This window comes from Mobula hypostoma (genome assembly GCF_963921235.1).
Source record: "Mobula hypostoma chromosome Y unlocalized genomic scaffold, sMobHyp1.1 SUPER_Y_unloc_2, whole genome shotgun sequence".
In the NCBI taxonomy this organism is placed as follows: domain Eukaryota; kingdom Metazoa; phylum Chordata; class Chondrichthyes; order Myliobatiformes; family Myliobatidae; genus Mobula; species Mobula hypostoma.
Window position 1 is genome coordinate 369,605 of NW_026948172.1, and position 15,157 is coordinate 384,761.

A 15,157-nucleotide genomic window follows, 5' to 3' on the forward strand; every position below is an offset into this window, starting at 1 on the left:
AATCTTTGAACTTTACCGTGCTCATGGACTTCTTCATCAAGTTATGGTATTGTTACATTGTTTATAACTATATGTTATAATTATGTGGTTTTGTCAGTTTTTTCAGTCTTGATCTGTCCTGTGTTTTGTGATATCACACGGGAGGAAATAATGTATCATTTCTTAATGCATGCATTACTAAATGACAATAAAAGAGGACTACGTGTCTTCATAATCTAATCAAGAGCCTATCTATCTCTGCCTTAAATGCACCCAGTGACTTGGTCTCCACAGCCACTCATGGCAACAAATTCCACAGATTTACCATTCTCTGACTAAAGTAATTTCTCCGTATCTCTGTTCAAAATGGACGTCCTTCGATCCTGAAGTCGTGCCCTCTTGTCTTAGGCTCCCCACCATGGGAAATAACTTTGCCATATCTAATCTGTTCAGGCCTTTTAACATTCAGAATGTTTCTATGAGATCCCCCCTCATTCTCCTGAACTCCAAGGAATACAGCCCAAGAGCTGCCAGATGTTCCTCATACAGTAACCCTTTCATTCCTGGAATCATTCTCGTGAATCTTCTCTGAACCCTCTCCAAAGTCAGTATACCCTTTCTAAAATAAGGAGCCCAAAACTGCACACAATACTCCAAGTGTGGTCTCACGAGTGACTTATAGAGCCTCAACATCACATCCCTGCTCTTGTATTCTATACCTCTAGAAATGAATGCCAACATTGCATTCGCCTTCTTCACCACTGACTCAACCTGGAGGTTAACCTTTAGGGTATCTTGTACAAGGACTCCCAAGTCCCTTTGCATCTCTGCATTTTGAATTCTCTCCCCATCTAAATAATAGTCTACCTGTTTATTTCTTCCAAAGTGCATGACCATACATTTTCCAACATTGTATTTCATTTGCCATTTCTTTGTGCATTCCCCTAAAATATCTAAGTCTCTGTTTCCTCGACACTACACACTCCTTCACCTATCTTTGTATCATCGGCAAATCCATTAATCCCATAGTCCAGATCATTGACATATATCGTAAAAGCAGCGGTCCCAATACCGACCCCTGTGGAACTCCACTGGTAACCAGCAGCCAGCCAGAATAGGATCCCTTTATTCCCACTATCAGTTTTCTGCCGATCAGCCAATGCTCCACCCACACTAATAACTTCCTTGTAATTCCATGGGCTCTTATCTTGCTAAACAGCCTCATGTGTGGCACCTTGTCAAAGGCCTTCTGAAAGTCCAATTTCACCATATCTACTGTATCTCTTTTGTTTACCCTGCTTGCAATTTCCTCAAAGAATTGCAGTAGATTAGTCAGGCAGGATTTTTCTTTCAGGAAACCATGCTGGTTTTGGCCTATCTTGACATGTGCCTCCAGTTACTCTGTAATCTCATCCCTAACAATCAATTCCAGCAACTTCCCAACCACAGATGTCAGGCTAACAGGTCTATAGTTTCCTTTTTGCTGCCTCACACTCTTCTTAAATAGCGAGTAACACTTGCAATTTTCTAGTCATCCGGTACAATGTCAGAATATATCGATTCCTAAAAGATCACTGTTAATGCCTCCACAATCTCTCCAGTTACTTCCTTTATAACCCGAGGGTGTATTCCATCAGGTTCTATCAGACAGGCAAGCAGAGGCCCACATCACACACACACACACACACACACACACACTCAAATAGAGACAAACACATCCATGTACAGAAACTTACACTTACAGAAAGGCACACACACAGGTGCTCACACACAAGCACCGTATACAGATACACAGATGCAGCATCACAAACATACATACACACAGACAAAAACACAGACATGAACGTAGAGGAACATACACAGACATAAACTCATACTCACACAGGACATACACACTCAAAGGAAACAGACTTACATGACCACTATGTAAATACTTTATACTTTATTGTCGCCAAACAATTGGTACTAGAACGTACAATCATCACAGTGATATTTGATTCTGCGCTTCCCACTCCCTAGATTACAAATATTAAATATTATAAATAGTTAAAATTAGTAAATATTAAAAATTTAAATTATAAATCATAAATAGAAAATGGGAAATAAGGTAGCGCAAAAAACCCGAGAGGCAGGTCCAGATATTTGGAGGGTACAGCCCAGATCTGGGTCAGGATCCATTCAGCAGTCTTATCACAGTTGGAAAGAAGCTGTTCCCAAATCTGGCCGTAGGAGTCTTCAAGCTCCTGAGCCTTCTCCCGGAGGGAAGAGGGAGGAAAAGTGTGCTGGCTGGGTGAGTGCCAGGAGGGAGATCAGTGGGGAGGGATGGTGCTTCCCTTCCTCCACCATCAACTCTGCTCTCAAATGCATCTCCCCCATTTCATTTACATCTGCTCTCACTCCATCCTCCCGCCACCCCACTAGGAATAGGGTTCCCCTGATCCTCACCTACCACCCCACCAGCCCCCGGGTCCAACATATTATTCTCCGTAACTTCCGCCATCTCCAACGGGATCCCACCACTAAGCACATCTTTCCCTCCCCCGACTCTGCTTTCCGCAGGGATCGCTCCCTACACGACTCCCTTGTCCATTCGTCCCCCCCATCCCTTCCCACTGATCTCCCTCCTGGAACTTATCCGTGTAAGCGGAACAAGTGCTACACATGCCCTTACACTTCCTCCCTCACTACCATTCAGGGCCCCAGACAGTCCTTCCAGGTGAGGCGACACTTCACCTGTGAGTCGGCTGGGGTGATATACTGCGTCCGGTGCTCCCGATGTGGCCTTCTATATATTGGTGAGACCCGACGCAGACTGGGAGATCATTTCGCTTAACACTTACGCTCTGTCTGCCAGAGAAAGCAGGATCTCCCAGTGGCCACACATTTTAATTCCACATCCCATTCCCATTCTGACATGTCTATCCACGGCCTCCTCTACTGTAAAGATGAAGCCACACTCAGGTTGGAGGAACAACACCTTATATTCCGTCTGGGTAGCCTCCAACCTGATGGCATGAACTTCGACTTCTCTAACTTCCGCTAAGGCCCCACCTCCCCCTCGTACCCCAGCTGTTACTCATTTTTATGCACACATTCTTTCTCTCACTCTCCTTTTTCTCCCTCTGTCCCTCTGAATATACCCCTTGCCCATCCTCTGGGTCCCCCCCCCTTGTCTTTCTTCCCAGACCTCCTGTCCCATGATCCTCTCATATCCCTTTTGCCCATCACCTGTCCAGCTCTTGGCTCTATCCCTCCCCCTCCTGTCTTCTCCTATCATTTTGGATCTCCCCCTCCCCCTCCCACTTTCAAATCTCTTACTAACTCTTCCTTCAGTTAGTCCTGACGAAGGGTCTCGGCCCGAAACGTTGACTGTACCTCTTCCTAGAGATGCTGCCTGGCCTGCTGCGTTCACCAGCAATTTTGATGTGTGTTGCCGAAATTTCTTTAGTTTTCTCAGAAAGTAAAGGTGCTGGTGAGCCTTCTTGGCAGAGGACTCTGCTTGGTTGGACCAAGTCGGGTCATTTGTGATATTGACCCCGAGGAACTTAAAAGCTTTTGACCTGTTCCACTTGTGCAGCATTGCGTCGTGCAGTCCGCTACTCATAAAAACTCCATTCACACACGGGCATAAACACACACACTGATACACAATTACCTAACTAAGCAGAGAAACACACACAATATGGTTCGTTAACTACGAAGGTTTACCATTACCGAGGCCGGTCAGTGAGAGCAAGTTTGGCGCGCTCATGATAGCCCAAAAGTCCATAAAAGGAGTTTTTAGCTATCGGTATTTATCGTGCTCAAGTAGATGTACCAGTCTTGCTGCTGTGGAGTTGCTGAGTAACGCTACCTCATAGTAGAATTTTGGGCCGTTGGCAGTAAATTTTCAGAGCGAACTCGGCTTCAGTTTGTACAAACCAAGCGACAGCAATTTTCTCCTTAAACTCCAGAAGTTCATTGCATTGCTCAACATGTCCAATACCTTTGGAATTCCCTTAGAGCATCGGGTCACCAATGTAGGTTTTCACAAATGAAAAGAAGTGAAGCGTTTTGTATTTAATTAAATCTGAAATACAGTTTATTGAACTGCTTAAACCTATATATCAAAAATCCTTACGTAACCACGTCAGGCAAAATTCGTGAAATAAATCCTCAATTCAATGTCAGAGGATTTCTCCCAAAAACTTCAACTTACACGACTGGCAGTTGATGTTAATAGTCATTTAATGTAAACAGTGAGAGGGGGGACAGTGACAATGGATGTGGACAGTGAAAGGGAAGAGACTGGAGTGTCTTCGGGCCGTGTCTAACGCACTCCTGCACTAGAGATGGCTCCCATACATCTCCCTGGAAACAGGCGGGAAGTATAAATGAATGCCGCCACACTCACATCATTGGCTGGGTGCATATCCGCGTCCCGAAATATAGTTCTTTGTTTAAAGCCGTCCCCACTCATTTCCTGAAAACCGCTACCCGCTTTACATGTCATCGAGAATCAGTACCCCAGTTCTCTCTAGAGAAACAACTCGAAGACGGTTGGTAACTGATACCAGAAAGCCTCCCCCTGATTGGTCAACGTTACGTTAGCTTTGTAGCGGGAAGCGTCAGGCCTGAAATATTCGAGAAAAATTGGTTTCTTTATTAAATTCGGCGAAGATGTGTAGATAGGGCAGTGAGACCATCGTCAAAATATAGTCATGGAGAGAAATTTCCAGATTTGAAGGTTAGGCGCAAGGCGACTAACGAACGTTTGACCAATTGGATTACCTGCACCGATCAAAGCTATGTCGAGTTCGTTAAGTCTTGTTTTCAAGCAATCGCCAATCGCACTTCATAGCCCCAGGGCTTGAGACTGTTGCTAGTCTAGACAGTTAGCCAATCGAGCAATGCAATCCATAGCTGCGGTATTTAAGCGTAGGCGAGGGGAAAAATGAACCAATAGTAAGGTGTGTTAAATAGCAAGTCGCGGTTTGAAGTACGTGACGCCACTAATAGGAAAGGGACTTAGAAAATATGGATTGAGAGGGAAAGGCAAAAGGAGACAAGTGACGAATCACAGCAGACGCCCTGTAACACCAAAGACTGAGCGTGTGACGCGAGGGCTTCAGAGCAGCCAATGGACAGTGTGTTAGATACTACAGGCAGTTTCGGGGCTGTTTGTATATCGCTCCGCTGCTGGCGAACGAAGGCGTGAGGCGGCGTGCGAGGAGCGGCCGACCGGCGAGGGAGCAGCCCCGGGGTTCGCCTCTTTTCATCTCCTCCATTGATGGCCGTTTCTGCCTGAGCCGAAGCTCGACGTTTGCATTCCACACATGAGATTCGTTAACATGGAGCTCATCACGATCTTAGAGAAAACAGTCTCTCCAGGTGAGCGCCAGTCCAACCCCGCCGATCTCCGCTCTCCCTCCTGACGGCTAATAATCCTCTATTTTATTCCGCTTTCAGACCGCAATGAGCTGGAGGCGGCACAGAAGTTTCTGGAACAGGCGGCTGTTGAGAATCTGGTCAGTGTTACCTTCCTTTTCGAATTTTTCTTCGAATGGGCGAAAGTGTGACGGAGATTTAAGCAAGATACATAAGCCGTTATGTTTTATATACAATTTGCTTTAATATGACCCGAAAAGGGGGTAGCGGCTACACATAAAAAACTCCTCGCTGACTGGGGGAGGGGTGTTAAGAGGCGGGGGTAGGGGGAGGTAAATGAGTGCAGACTAACATGCTGATTAGATCCCAACGTCGTGTTCCCGCGTTGCGGCCAATCGAAGCGCTGGTTCAGCGCGCGTCTCCGCCGGTCTCGACCAATCGCGGTCCGCCGGATGGGTTGGCATTCGCTCGCGTCAAGTTGGGTTGATGGGAAGGGAAGCGGGTTATCGCCAAGGCCCCGAGCGCATGTTGCCGGCCCGGCTCCCCAGGCCGGGCAGGGAAGTTCGGGAATCCCACCTCAAAAAAGCATTCATGATTTCACGCCAAACCCTTCAGTGATTTGGGAAACTTTCAAAGATAGCAGTCCATTCCGTCTTATTTATGAATAACTGAATTATTTTTATGTGTTCCTATGCAGTTTATTTGGGATACCGGAGTCAGGTTTAATATCAGCGGTATATGTCGTGAATTTTGTTTAGTGGCAGCAGTGTACGATGATAATAATAAACTACATTGCAGTAAATATATATCAAAATGGGCGCAAAAGGAGAAAAAAAGTAGTGAGGGTTCAATGTCCATTCAGAAATCTGATGGCAGACGGTAAGCAGCTCTTCCTGAATCGTTGAATGTGTACCTGCAGCCTCCTGTACCTGCTTCCTGAGGGCAGCAGTGAGAAGAGTACACCAGGGTGATGAAGGCCCTTAATAATTGATGCTTCTTTTTAAGGCATCATATTTTGAAGATGTTCTGGATGCTGGACAATCTCATATGATGGAACTAAGTTTAAAATACTCTGCAGCTTATAAGATCATGAAATATAGGAGCAGAAGTAAGCCTTTCAGCCTGTCGTGTCTGCTGCACCATTTAATCTTGGCTGATCCAATTCTTTCAGTCATCCCCACTTCTTGCCTTCTCCCCAAACCCTTTAATACCCTGCCTAATCAAGAACCTATCTACCTCTGCCTTAATGCACCCAATGATGGCCTCCACAGCCTCAAACAATGATGTAGCCAGTTAGAAAGCTCTCCAATGTACATCTATAGAAACTTGCAAATAACTTGGTGACTAATCAAGTTCCCTGAAACTCCTAATGAAATATAGCTACTGTCATGCCTCCTTGTGGGGCCAAGGTAGATCCTCAGAGATGTTGACACCAAGGAGTTTTAAAATTGCCTAACCTTGCCACTTATGATCTCTGGATGAGGACTGGTGTATGTTCCCTTCTCTTACAGGCTTCAACACATTGAGGTGATTTGTGTTGCTGAAAAACTTGTTTGATAGTTTCCTTTTATTTCTGAGAAATGCACCAGATTTAAACAAGAACAAAAAAGATCAGGTGGCTTTAAGCCCATAGTGCTGCATGTAACTAAATAGCAGGGGCTGTCTGGGGTTTAGGATTGCAGTATTACCTATTGGTGGAGTTGCCATTGTTTACTGAATCAAAGTATACCTATCTTTGTCTCTGACTATCTATATCCTAGAGTGTGAGCACTTCATGTGTTCCGTTACTGAGTGAAACAGGAAGGTAAGTAATTTACAGAAAGAAGTTACATAATACAAGTATGAAATCAGAAAGCGGGATAGGGGTGATAGGGTGCACTTGATTGATCTGGATTGGAGGTGAACATTTATTTGGCTGACTTACTGCCAGAGGTGTTTGGACTATGGCACAGCAAGTGGAAAATATGGTTTTACAGTCTTGATGTGCCTGTCCTCAAATATAATGTGCTCTTATTTACAATCTCTGGACCCCATCTGCCATCCCTACTGCTGTTTCAATATTTAGTGATATAATTAGGTTTATCAACAATTGTTGTTCATTCAGCATTATCCTCCTGAGTCAAAGCTTTAAACTAATTGATTTTTACAGTCCTTGAGTCAGATTGTTCATTGTCTGAAGATAAATTCATCAGTTGTAACAGAACAAAATAAGTTCAAGAAAGCATAACAGGCAGTCATATATCTAATATGAACAACGTAAATGTCATGGAAACATCATCTTGTTCAACTGTTCTGTTCTTGCATGTTGCTTACTGCGTCATCTTGTCTGTAAGCATTTGCTCTCCATTTTGTTCTCTGTTTTGCACAAACTAATACAGGTTTCCCCGCCATCTGACGGTAGAGCATTCCTATGAAACGGTTCGTAAGTCGGAATGTCGTAAAGCAAAGAAGCAATTACCATTTATTTATATGGGAAAAATTTGTGAGCATTCGCAGACCCAAAAATAACCTGCCAAATCATGCCAAATAACACATAAAACCTAAAATAATAGTAACATATAGTAAAAGCAGGAATGATATGATAAATACACAGCCTATATGAAGTAGAAATACTTCTCTACAATCATTGCCTGCACTGTTCTTAGTAGGGAAAATCTCATCCAAGCACTGTTGGCAGAAACACTCTCTCCAGTAACCTTTAAGCTATGAAGCTGCCAAATCATACCAAATAACACGTAAAAATACACAGCCTATATAAAGTAGAAATAATGTATGTACAGTGTAGTATCACTTACAGGAATCGGGAAGACAGCACAGAGCACACTGATGATGGTGTGTTAGGCTGAGGGGGTGGTGCAGTGGCCCCCACCCTCTGCGCAGCGAACCGATACCGATCCGCGAAGTATGCAGCGGTAGCCAAGATGCACCCGGCACATCTTTAAGAAAAAAGCCGAAATAAACAAGCTAATTAATTAGGTGCTGCCTGGCACTTAAATGTCGGCCCAGATCAGAGGCGACAATCGTGGATCTTCGCAAATTGGTATCTGTCAGCGGCCTGGGGGTTGGGGTGGTGGGACATTGGGGTGTCATCTCGTCGTCTGTTTCCATCAGGGCAGGCAGGTCATCTTTTTCTATGTCTGCCTGCCTCGATGTCGAAGGTCGAGGTTTATCGTCTGCTGTGGGTGACATGGAAGGCTTGCTTGACTGCTTAGCCTCGCGCATTTTTCTATCATACAGTTCTTTGTAAGGACTCAAACCATCTTGCAAATATGCCCTAAACCGACGTACCCTTTCAAAATTAAAGTCATACTTTATCAGTGCAGTGAAAATCTCACCCAGTTGCTTCATGTTCAGTTCCTGGACGACTTCACTTTCGGTCCGTTCGCTACTGCATTTGGTTTTGTTATCCTTTCGTCTTCAAATTGCATCAGCTCTTCATCTATCAGTTCTTGGTCATGGGATGCCAAAACCTCTTCAACATCATCTTCGTCAACTTCCACAAGCCAAACTCACTTTGTCCTTGCTTCGTTCACCACGATTGAAAAGCTTAAATATGTCTAGTTTTACGCTAAATGTAACACCCTTACGAGCTCCTTTAGGCTTTTCCAATACCTTAGAACTCATCTTGCTAACCGCTGCTCAATGCAGTGTGTTTAAGCCATGCCGGCAAGAATGCTGTTCCGAATCCGAGGGGAGAGCGGCTGCTAGGGGCGCGCGCTGCTTTTTTCGGGCTCTGCCTTTTCTCGTAACAGTGAAAACACCTGTTAGCGAAAACAAGTAACTAATGTAGGTCTTTCATAACAATGAGGTTTCGTCAAGCGAACGTTCGAAAAGCGGGGGACACGTGTAAGTATAAAATTGAGTCACTCTCCCCTCTCTGCTGCAATAGTGTTTTAGTCAAGTTTTGTTGTGTTAATTGTTTCATTTCTACACTTGGATGTTTTTGTTTTCAAGCTGGTGTAATGTTAAAAAGAGGTCCCTCAGTTCTGACTGCATGTAGTGACGACGTAACCGCTGCATTGAACTAAGGATCAGAATCAGATTTAATATCACTGTCATATGTTGTGAAATTTGTTGTTATGCAGCAGCAGTACATTGCAATACATAAAAGCGCGAAGTGCATAAAGAGGAAAATTTTTTGGTCAGGATTCTGATTGGATTCTAAGTAAATTTATCATGAAGTATAAATATGTCACCTTACAACCCTGAGATTCATTTTCATGCATTCACAGTAAGTACAAAGAAAGATAATGGTAAATATGCTACAAATATCAATAATTGAGGTGAAAAGTCCTCGAAGGAGAATTCATGTGTCGTGGGAACAATTTAGTAATAAGGTAACTGAAGTTGTCAGTTATCCTCTTTGGTTCAAGAGCCTAATAGGGATAATAACTGTTCCTGTACCCAGTGTCTAAGTCCTGTTGCTCCTGTACCTCCTTCCTAATGGCTGCATTGAAATGAGAGCTTGACCTGGTTGTTGGGTGTCTTTAATGATGGATGCTATGTTTCTATGACAATGAGAATTACATGACCAAATTTGAGATAGTGAGCAATCTGAGCTGAAAAGGAGCAGTAAATAAAGTAGAGCCCCACATTTGATATCCAGTACCATCATTGGTAATGATGTTCTGGTTAGTTTTGATATTGTACCAACACTGTTGTTTGCATGTCTCTTGAATTTATTGTCACGTGTACAAGTGCAGTGAAAGTTTGCAGCGGTATCACAGGTAGGTAGCAATAAATATGTAGCATTCACAAGAAATAACAAATTGTACCGAGTTTTTACAGAAAAATAACTAGACCAAAAAAGCAAAGCTCAGTTTAGTGCATAGTGACTCTAGTGTTGCTAAGTTGTAGTGTTTTATGGTTTTGCCAGTTGAAGGGAAAGCACTCTTATGCTGCAACCTGTAGCTTGTTCTTCAGTAGGTGTTGGATGTGAGTAACTGTGTTTTCGAAAGCAGTAGAGTGGCTCTCAGATTTGTCTGCCTATTTTGAATGGGTGAATTAATCTTAATAGCGGATGGAACAGGTTATGGAATGTAGCAATGTACAGTTTAAGTTATGGTGCACTGTGCTGAAAAATATGAATTGGATACATTTTGAACAGATCAGTCTTTTTCATGTATTGTAACTACTGGCAGGAAATCACCGCTTTACCTCTTCCTAGAGATGCTGCCTGGCCTGCTGCGTTCACCAGCAACTTTGATGTGTGTTGCTTTAGTATTTGCATCTCTTGTGAGATTAATGAATTATTTGGGACTTACTTTTCATGATTTAGCTTTTAAGATGGGTTCTGGCCGAATTGGAGTTCCTTAAAGGCTTGAGAGCTCTCTAAACAAAAAAGGGTAATGTCTTTGTTTATCGGGCATTCCTGGCCGCTAAGATTGTAATCACTCATCCTATCAATACCCTATCCATTCCAAGGTGTCCGGAAACTAGTTGGGCATATCATGAACAGTTACTATCTTGTGTGTATTACATATTCTAAGTATGACCTGGATCTGTTCTTGACTCCTGGTATGAAATATGTACATTCTTGTTATCCTAAGCACCTGTCTGTCTTGAATCAGTGACGTTGTACAATGTCTTAAGGTTATTGAAGGAGCTCTTAAATCGCAATTGCTGTGGGACATGATAGACATTATAACTGCTGAAATAATGTTATTTCCTATTTTGTTACAGCCAACCTTCTTGGTGGAACTCTCAAAGGTACTAGCAAACCCAGGAAACAGTCAGGTTGCTCGAATTGCAGCTGGTCTACAAATCAAGAATTCGTTAACATCTAAGGACCTTGATGTCAAGACACAGTATCAGCAAAGGTGGCTAGCAATTGACAGCAATGCTCGTCGAGAAATCAAAAACTTCGTAAGTTAGGAATGCTATGATGACTGTTCTACAAATATTACTGTGTATGATTTCTTATAAGAGCAGATGGGTTGAGGGTGAGTGGATGCTAGTCCAAACATTTAAGTAATAAAAGCATTGTGGACAAGGAAGAAGTTTTCATATGTCTTAGCATTGCAGGACTTCTGAATGAAAAAAATCTTGTCATTGCATTGAGATCATTCTCACCTCTTTGTGCCCAGCTGGGCTGTAGTTTGACATGTGAATGACAAGTGTGCAAGTATTGTTATAGTAGTGTATGGATACTTCTGTCCAGATCATTTGGGAAAGATTTTTTCCATTTTACTGCTGATACAGATGGGTTGAATTAGGCGGCATGCTAGAGCAGTGGTTAGCACAGCACTTTGCAGTACAGATGACCTGGGTTCAATTCTTAGATTATCTGTGAGGAGTTTGTACTGTCCCAGGACCACAGGGATTTCCTTTGGGTGTTTTTTAAGTATTCATGTAGTTTCGTTAGTGACTATTTTAATGGAGCCTTATTATCTCCAAATGAAGCATTGATGCAGATAATTGATATAAGCAATATTGTACAATGTATGTATTTGCTATTGTTATTAACTACAGTAGTCTGCAATCTCAAAGTCAAATTCCTAGATGTTCAAACTCCAAGTTTGAAGTGGTGAAGAGATGCTCGTTGGAGTATGCAGAAATAGTGATGTTATGATCATTGTAGGGAAAACTCAAGAGATTTCAACATAGTTTTCCTCATTTGTTCAATTCTGATCTTTCAAGGTGAATTTTGATTTATTTTAATAGCCATACAATAAAATGAGATTTTACACCTGTATTGGGACCAATGAAACAAATTCCAATGGATGTTGAAATCTTGGCAAGTGGTTTACAGAAAACGCAAAATTTTCTTTGGATATCCAGGAGGAATAAGAATTTGCACATGAAACATATTTGTTTTTTACAGGGATGTCATGCTGTGCTGGTTTGATGTATAGTGTTAGCTGTAATTTACCTGAGCTTCAGTAATATATTAGGAAACGGAACAACTCTTTCTCGATGCAGTGTTTATGGTCTATGTTGTGGAAAGTTGATCTCTACAATATGAAAAATGATAAATATTGAATTATATACAGTATAGTACATAGCTTGCTGCAATGAATAACTATTATCATCTTCAGATGTTACTGTATTGTTCCCAGGTAGAAATCAATATTCAGTGTAATTTGTGGTTTTGTGGGCTCTTGGTTTAATCCAAGATTTGGAATGCATATTTATATTTTAAATATCATGATGTAGATGCTGTTTTGATGGTTAATTTGGTGTTAGGTTTCACTTTCTTTTATGATTTAATTTTCTAGTTTTCAATTTTTACTCCAGTTCTCGAGTGATTTGCCTAAGTAGTAATTTTTTAGATGTTGGTTCCCGAGCAGGGTAGTGCTGCTCGGGTTTGGGGCTGTCAAGGAATTAAAGAGATAGTTTGTGCTAGTACATTCTTAAGGCTGATGGTATTTTTACATTAAAGACTTTTTTTGTATTTCCTGTGTGAACTTTGTCTTTGAAGCTGTGGTTACTTATATGAAGTTCATTTTTAACTTCTGACTCTTCCCACAGGTTTTGCAAACTCTGGGAACAGAAACTTACAGGCCCAGCTCTGCATCTCAGTGTGTTGCTGGAATTGCATGTGCGGAGATCCCCGTTGTTCAATGGCCTGAGCTCATTCCTCACCTAGTTGCAAATGTGACAAACCCTAATAGCACCGAACATATGAAAGAGGCAACTTTGGAAGCTATTGGCTACATTTGCCAGGATATTGTGAGTATTTAGTTTTGCATTTTAGGTATATGGTGTTGTAGCTTGGATATTTCCCCTGAATTTGTTGAAATTCCCTTTCAATAAGCTTTTTTTTGTATGGTACATGATAGTAGATTACTTGATTGGCATTTGATCCACTGCTGGTCCACTACAACTGCTTTTTCTATACAATTTAATAGTGCAATGCACTTATTTGGCAAGTTATTCAAATACCATAGTTTGAATTTATGACCCTTGCTATCAGGAAGAGTGGTAACATGGGAACATAGCCCTGAAAAAGCTTCACTTCAAGTTGTACTCAATCCTTACTTGGAAATGTACAGCAGTTTCTTGATCATTGCTCGGTCTAAATTTTGGAACATGCTATCCAATTCAATTATAGGAATACCAGCACTAAAAGAATTACAGTGATTTGCAGCATTCTCTAGGAAGTTTGGGGATGATCAATTAACTTTTACCTCACTATCTTCTAAATTAAAAGGAGAATGTTTTCAAGAAAATTGTTGACTTAAGGTCAGCAAGCCAGGCACATTAGTGACATTAAAAATAATGGTTGAAAAGTACGGAATATATAGCTGATAAAGAAGTTTTAATTGCTGATGAAAAATCTCAGGCACACAGAGACGCGTGCATGCACGCGCACAGACACAGCCTTCATCAGCAATTAAAACTTGATTATGTTCCATATTTTTCAAGCATTATTTTTAATAACACTGATACAGAAAAATAGATGATGTCAGACTGAAAATTCAGATTAGTGTAACCAGGCAGCATCAATTATTGATTATGCATCAATAGCCATGCAAATGGAGTGCACTACATGAATTTTAAAAAATTCTTCTATTGTGGTCCGGGATGTTTATGATCGCGTCCAAGAGATCCCCTGAAGTGGGACGGAGAGGAACCAGAGGTCGTGGTACATATAGGTACCAATGGCATAAGTAGGAACAGGGGAGAGGTCCTGAAAGAAGAATATAGGGAGTTAGGAAGGGAGTTGAGAAAAAGGACTGCAAAGAAAATAATCTCAGGATTACTGCCTGTGCTATGCGACAGTGAGAGTAGGAATGCAATGAGGTGGAGGATAAATGTGTGGCTGAGGGATTGGAGCAGGGGACAGGGATTCAAGTTTTTGGATCATTGGGACCTTTTTTGGCGCAGGTGTGACCTGTACAAAAGGGACGGGTTACACTTGAATCCTAGGGGGACCAATATCCTGGCGGGGAGATTTGCGAGGGCTACTGGGGAGACTTTAAACTAGAATAGTTGGGGGGGGTTGTGGGAATCAAATTAAAGAGACTAGGAGAGAGGAGGTTAGTTCACAACTAGAGAAAGCTAGTAGACAGTGTGTGAGGGAGAACAGGCAGGAGAAAGATCAGGAACACTCAGACCAAAGATGTAGGGAACAAGGAAGAAAGAGATAACAAAGTTGCTTGCTCCATTAAGGATAAACAGAGAGTAGGAGGTGGAGAGTTTCTTAAATGCATCTATTTTAATGCTAGGAACATTGTAAGAAAGGTGGATGAGTTTAGAGCATGGATTAATACATGGAAATATGATGCTGTAGCTATTAGTGAAGCATGGTTGCAGGAGGGGTGTGATTGGCAACTAAATATTCCAGGATTTCGTTGCTTCAGGTGTGATAGAATAGGAGGGGCAAGAGGGGGAGGTGTTGCATTGCTTGTCAGAGAAAATATACCAGCAGTGCTCTGGCAGGATAGATTATTGGACTCGTCTAGTGGGGGCTATTTGGGTGGAATTGAGGAATAGGAAAGGTGTTGTTACGCTTATAGGGGTGTATTATAGACCACCTAATGGGGACCGAGAACTGGAGGAGCAAATTTATAAGGAGATAGCAGATATTTGTAGTAAGCACAAAGCTGTGATTGTGGGAGATTTTAATTTTCCACACATACACTTGGCAGCCCATTCTGTAAAAGAGCTGGATGGTTTGGAGTTTGTCAAATGTGTGCAGGATAGTTTTTTTGCAGCAATACACAGAGGTACCAACTAGAGAAGGGGCAGTGTTGGATCTCCTGTTAGGGAATGAGATCGGGCAGGTGACGGAGGTATGTGTTGGGGAGCACTTCGGGTCCAGTGATCGCAATATCATTAGTTTCAGTATAATTATGGAGAAGGATAG

At 42.2% G+C, this 15,157-nt stretch overlaps 1 protein-coding gene across 1 annotated transcript in view; it reads left to right on the forward strand.

Moving 5' to 3' along the window:
• Positions 1-5,172: 5,172 nt before the first annotated feature.
• The window catches only part of LOC134341432 (importin subunit beta-1-like), a gene marked incomplete at its 3' end in the record, with an annotated part of 85,285 nt that continues 75,300 nt past the window's right edge, over positions 5,173-15,157 (forward strand). The window contains exons 1-4 of the mRNA XM_063039285.1: positions 5,173-5,349; positions 5,428-5,486; positions 11,029-11,211; positions 12,817-13,017. Coding sequence (XP_062895355.1) covers positions 5,295-5,349; positions 5,428-5,486; positions 11,029-11,211; positions 12,817-13,017 — 498 coding nt within the window. The remainder of the gene's footprint in view (positions 5,350-5,427; positions 5,487-11,028; positions 11,212-12,816; positions 13,018-15,157) is intronic.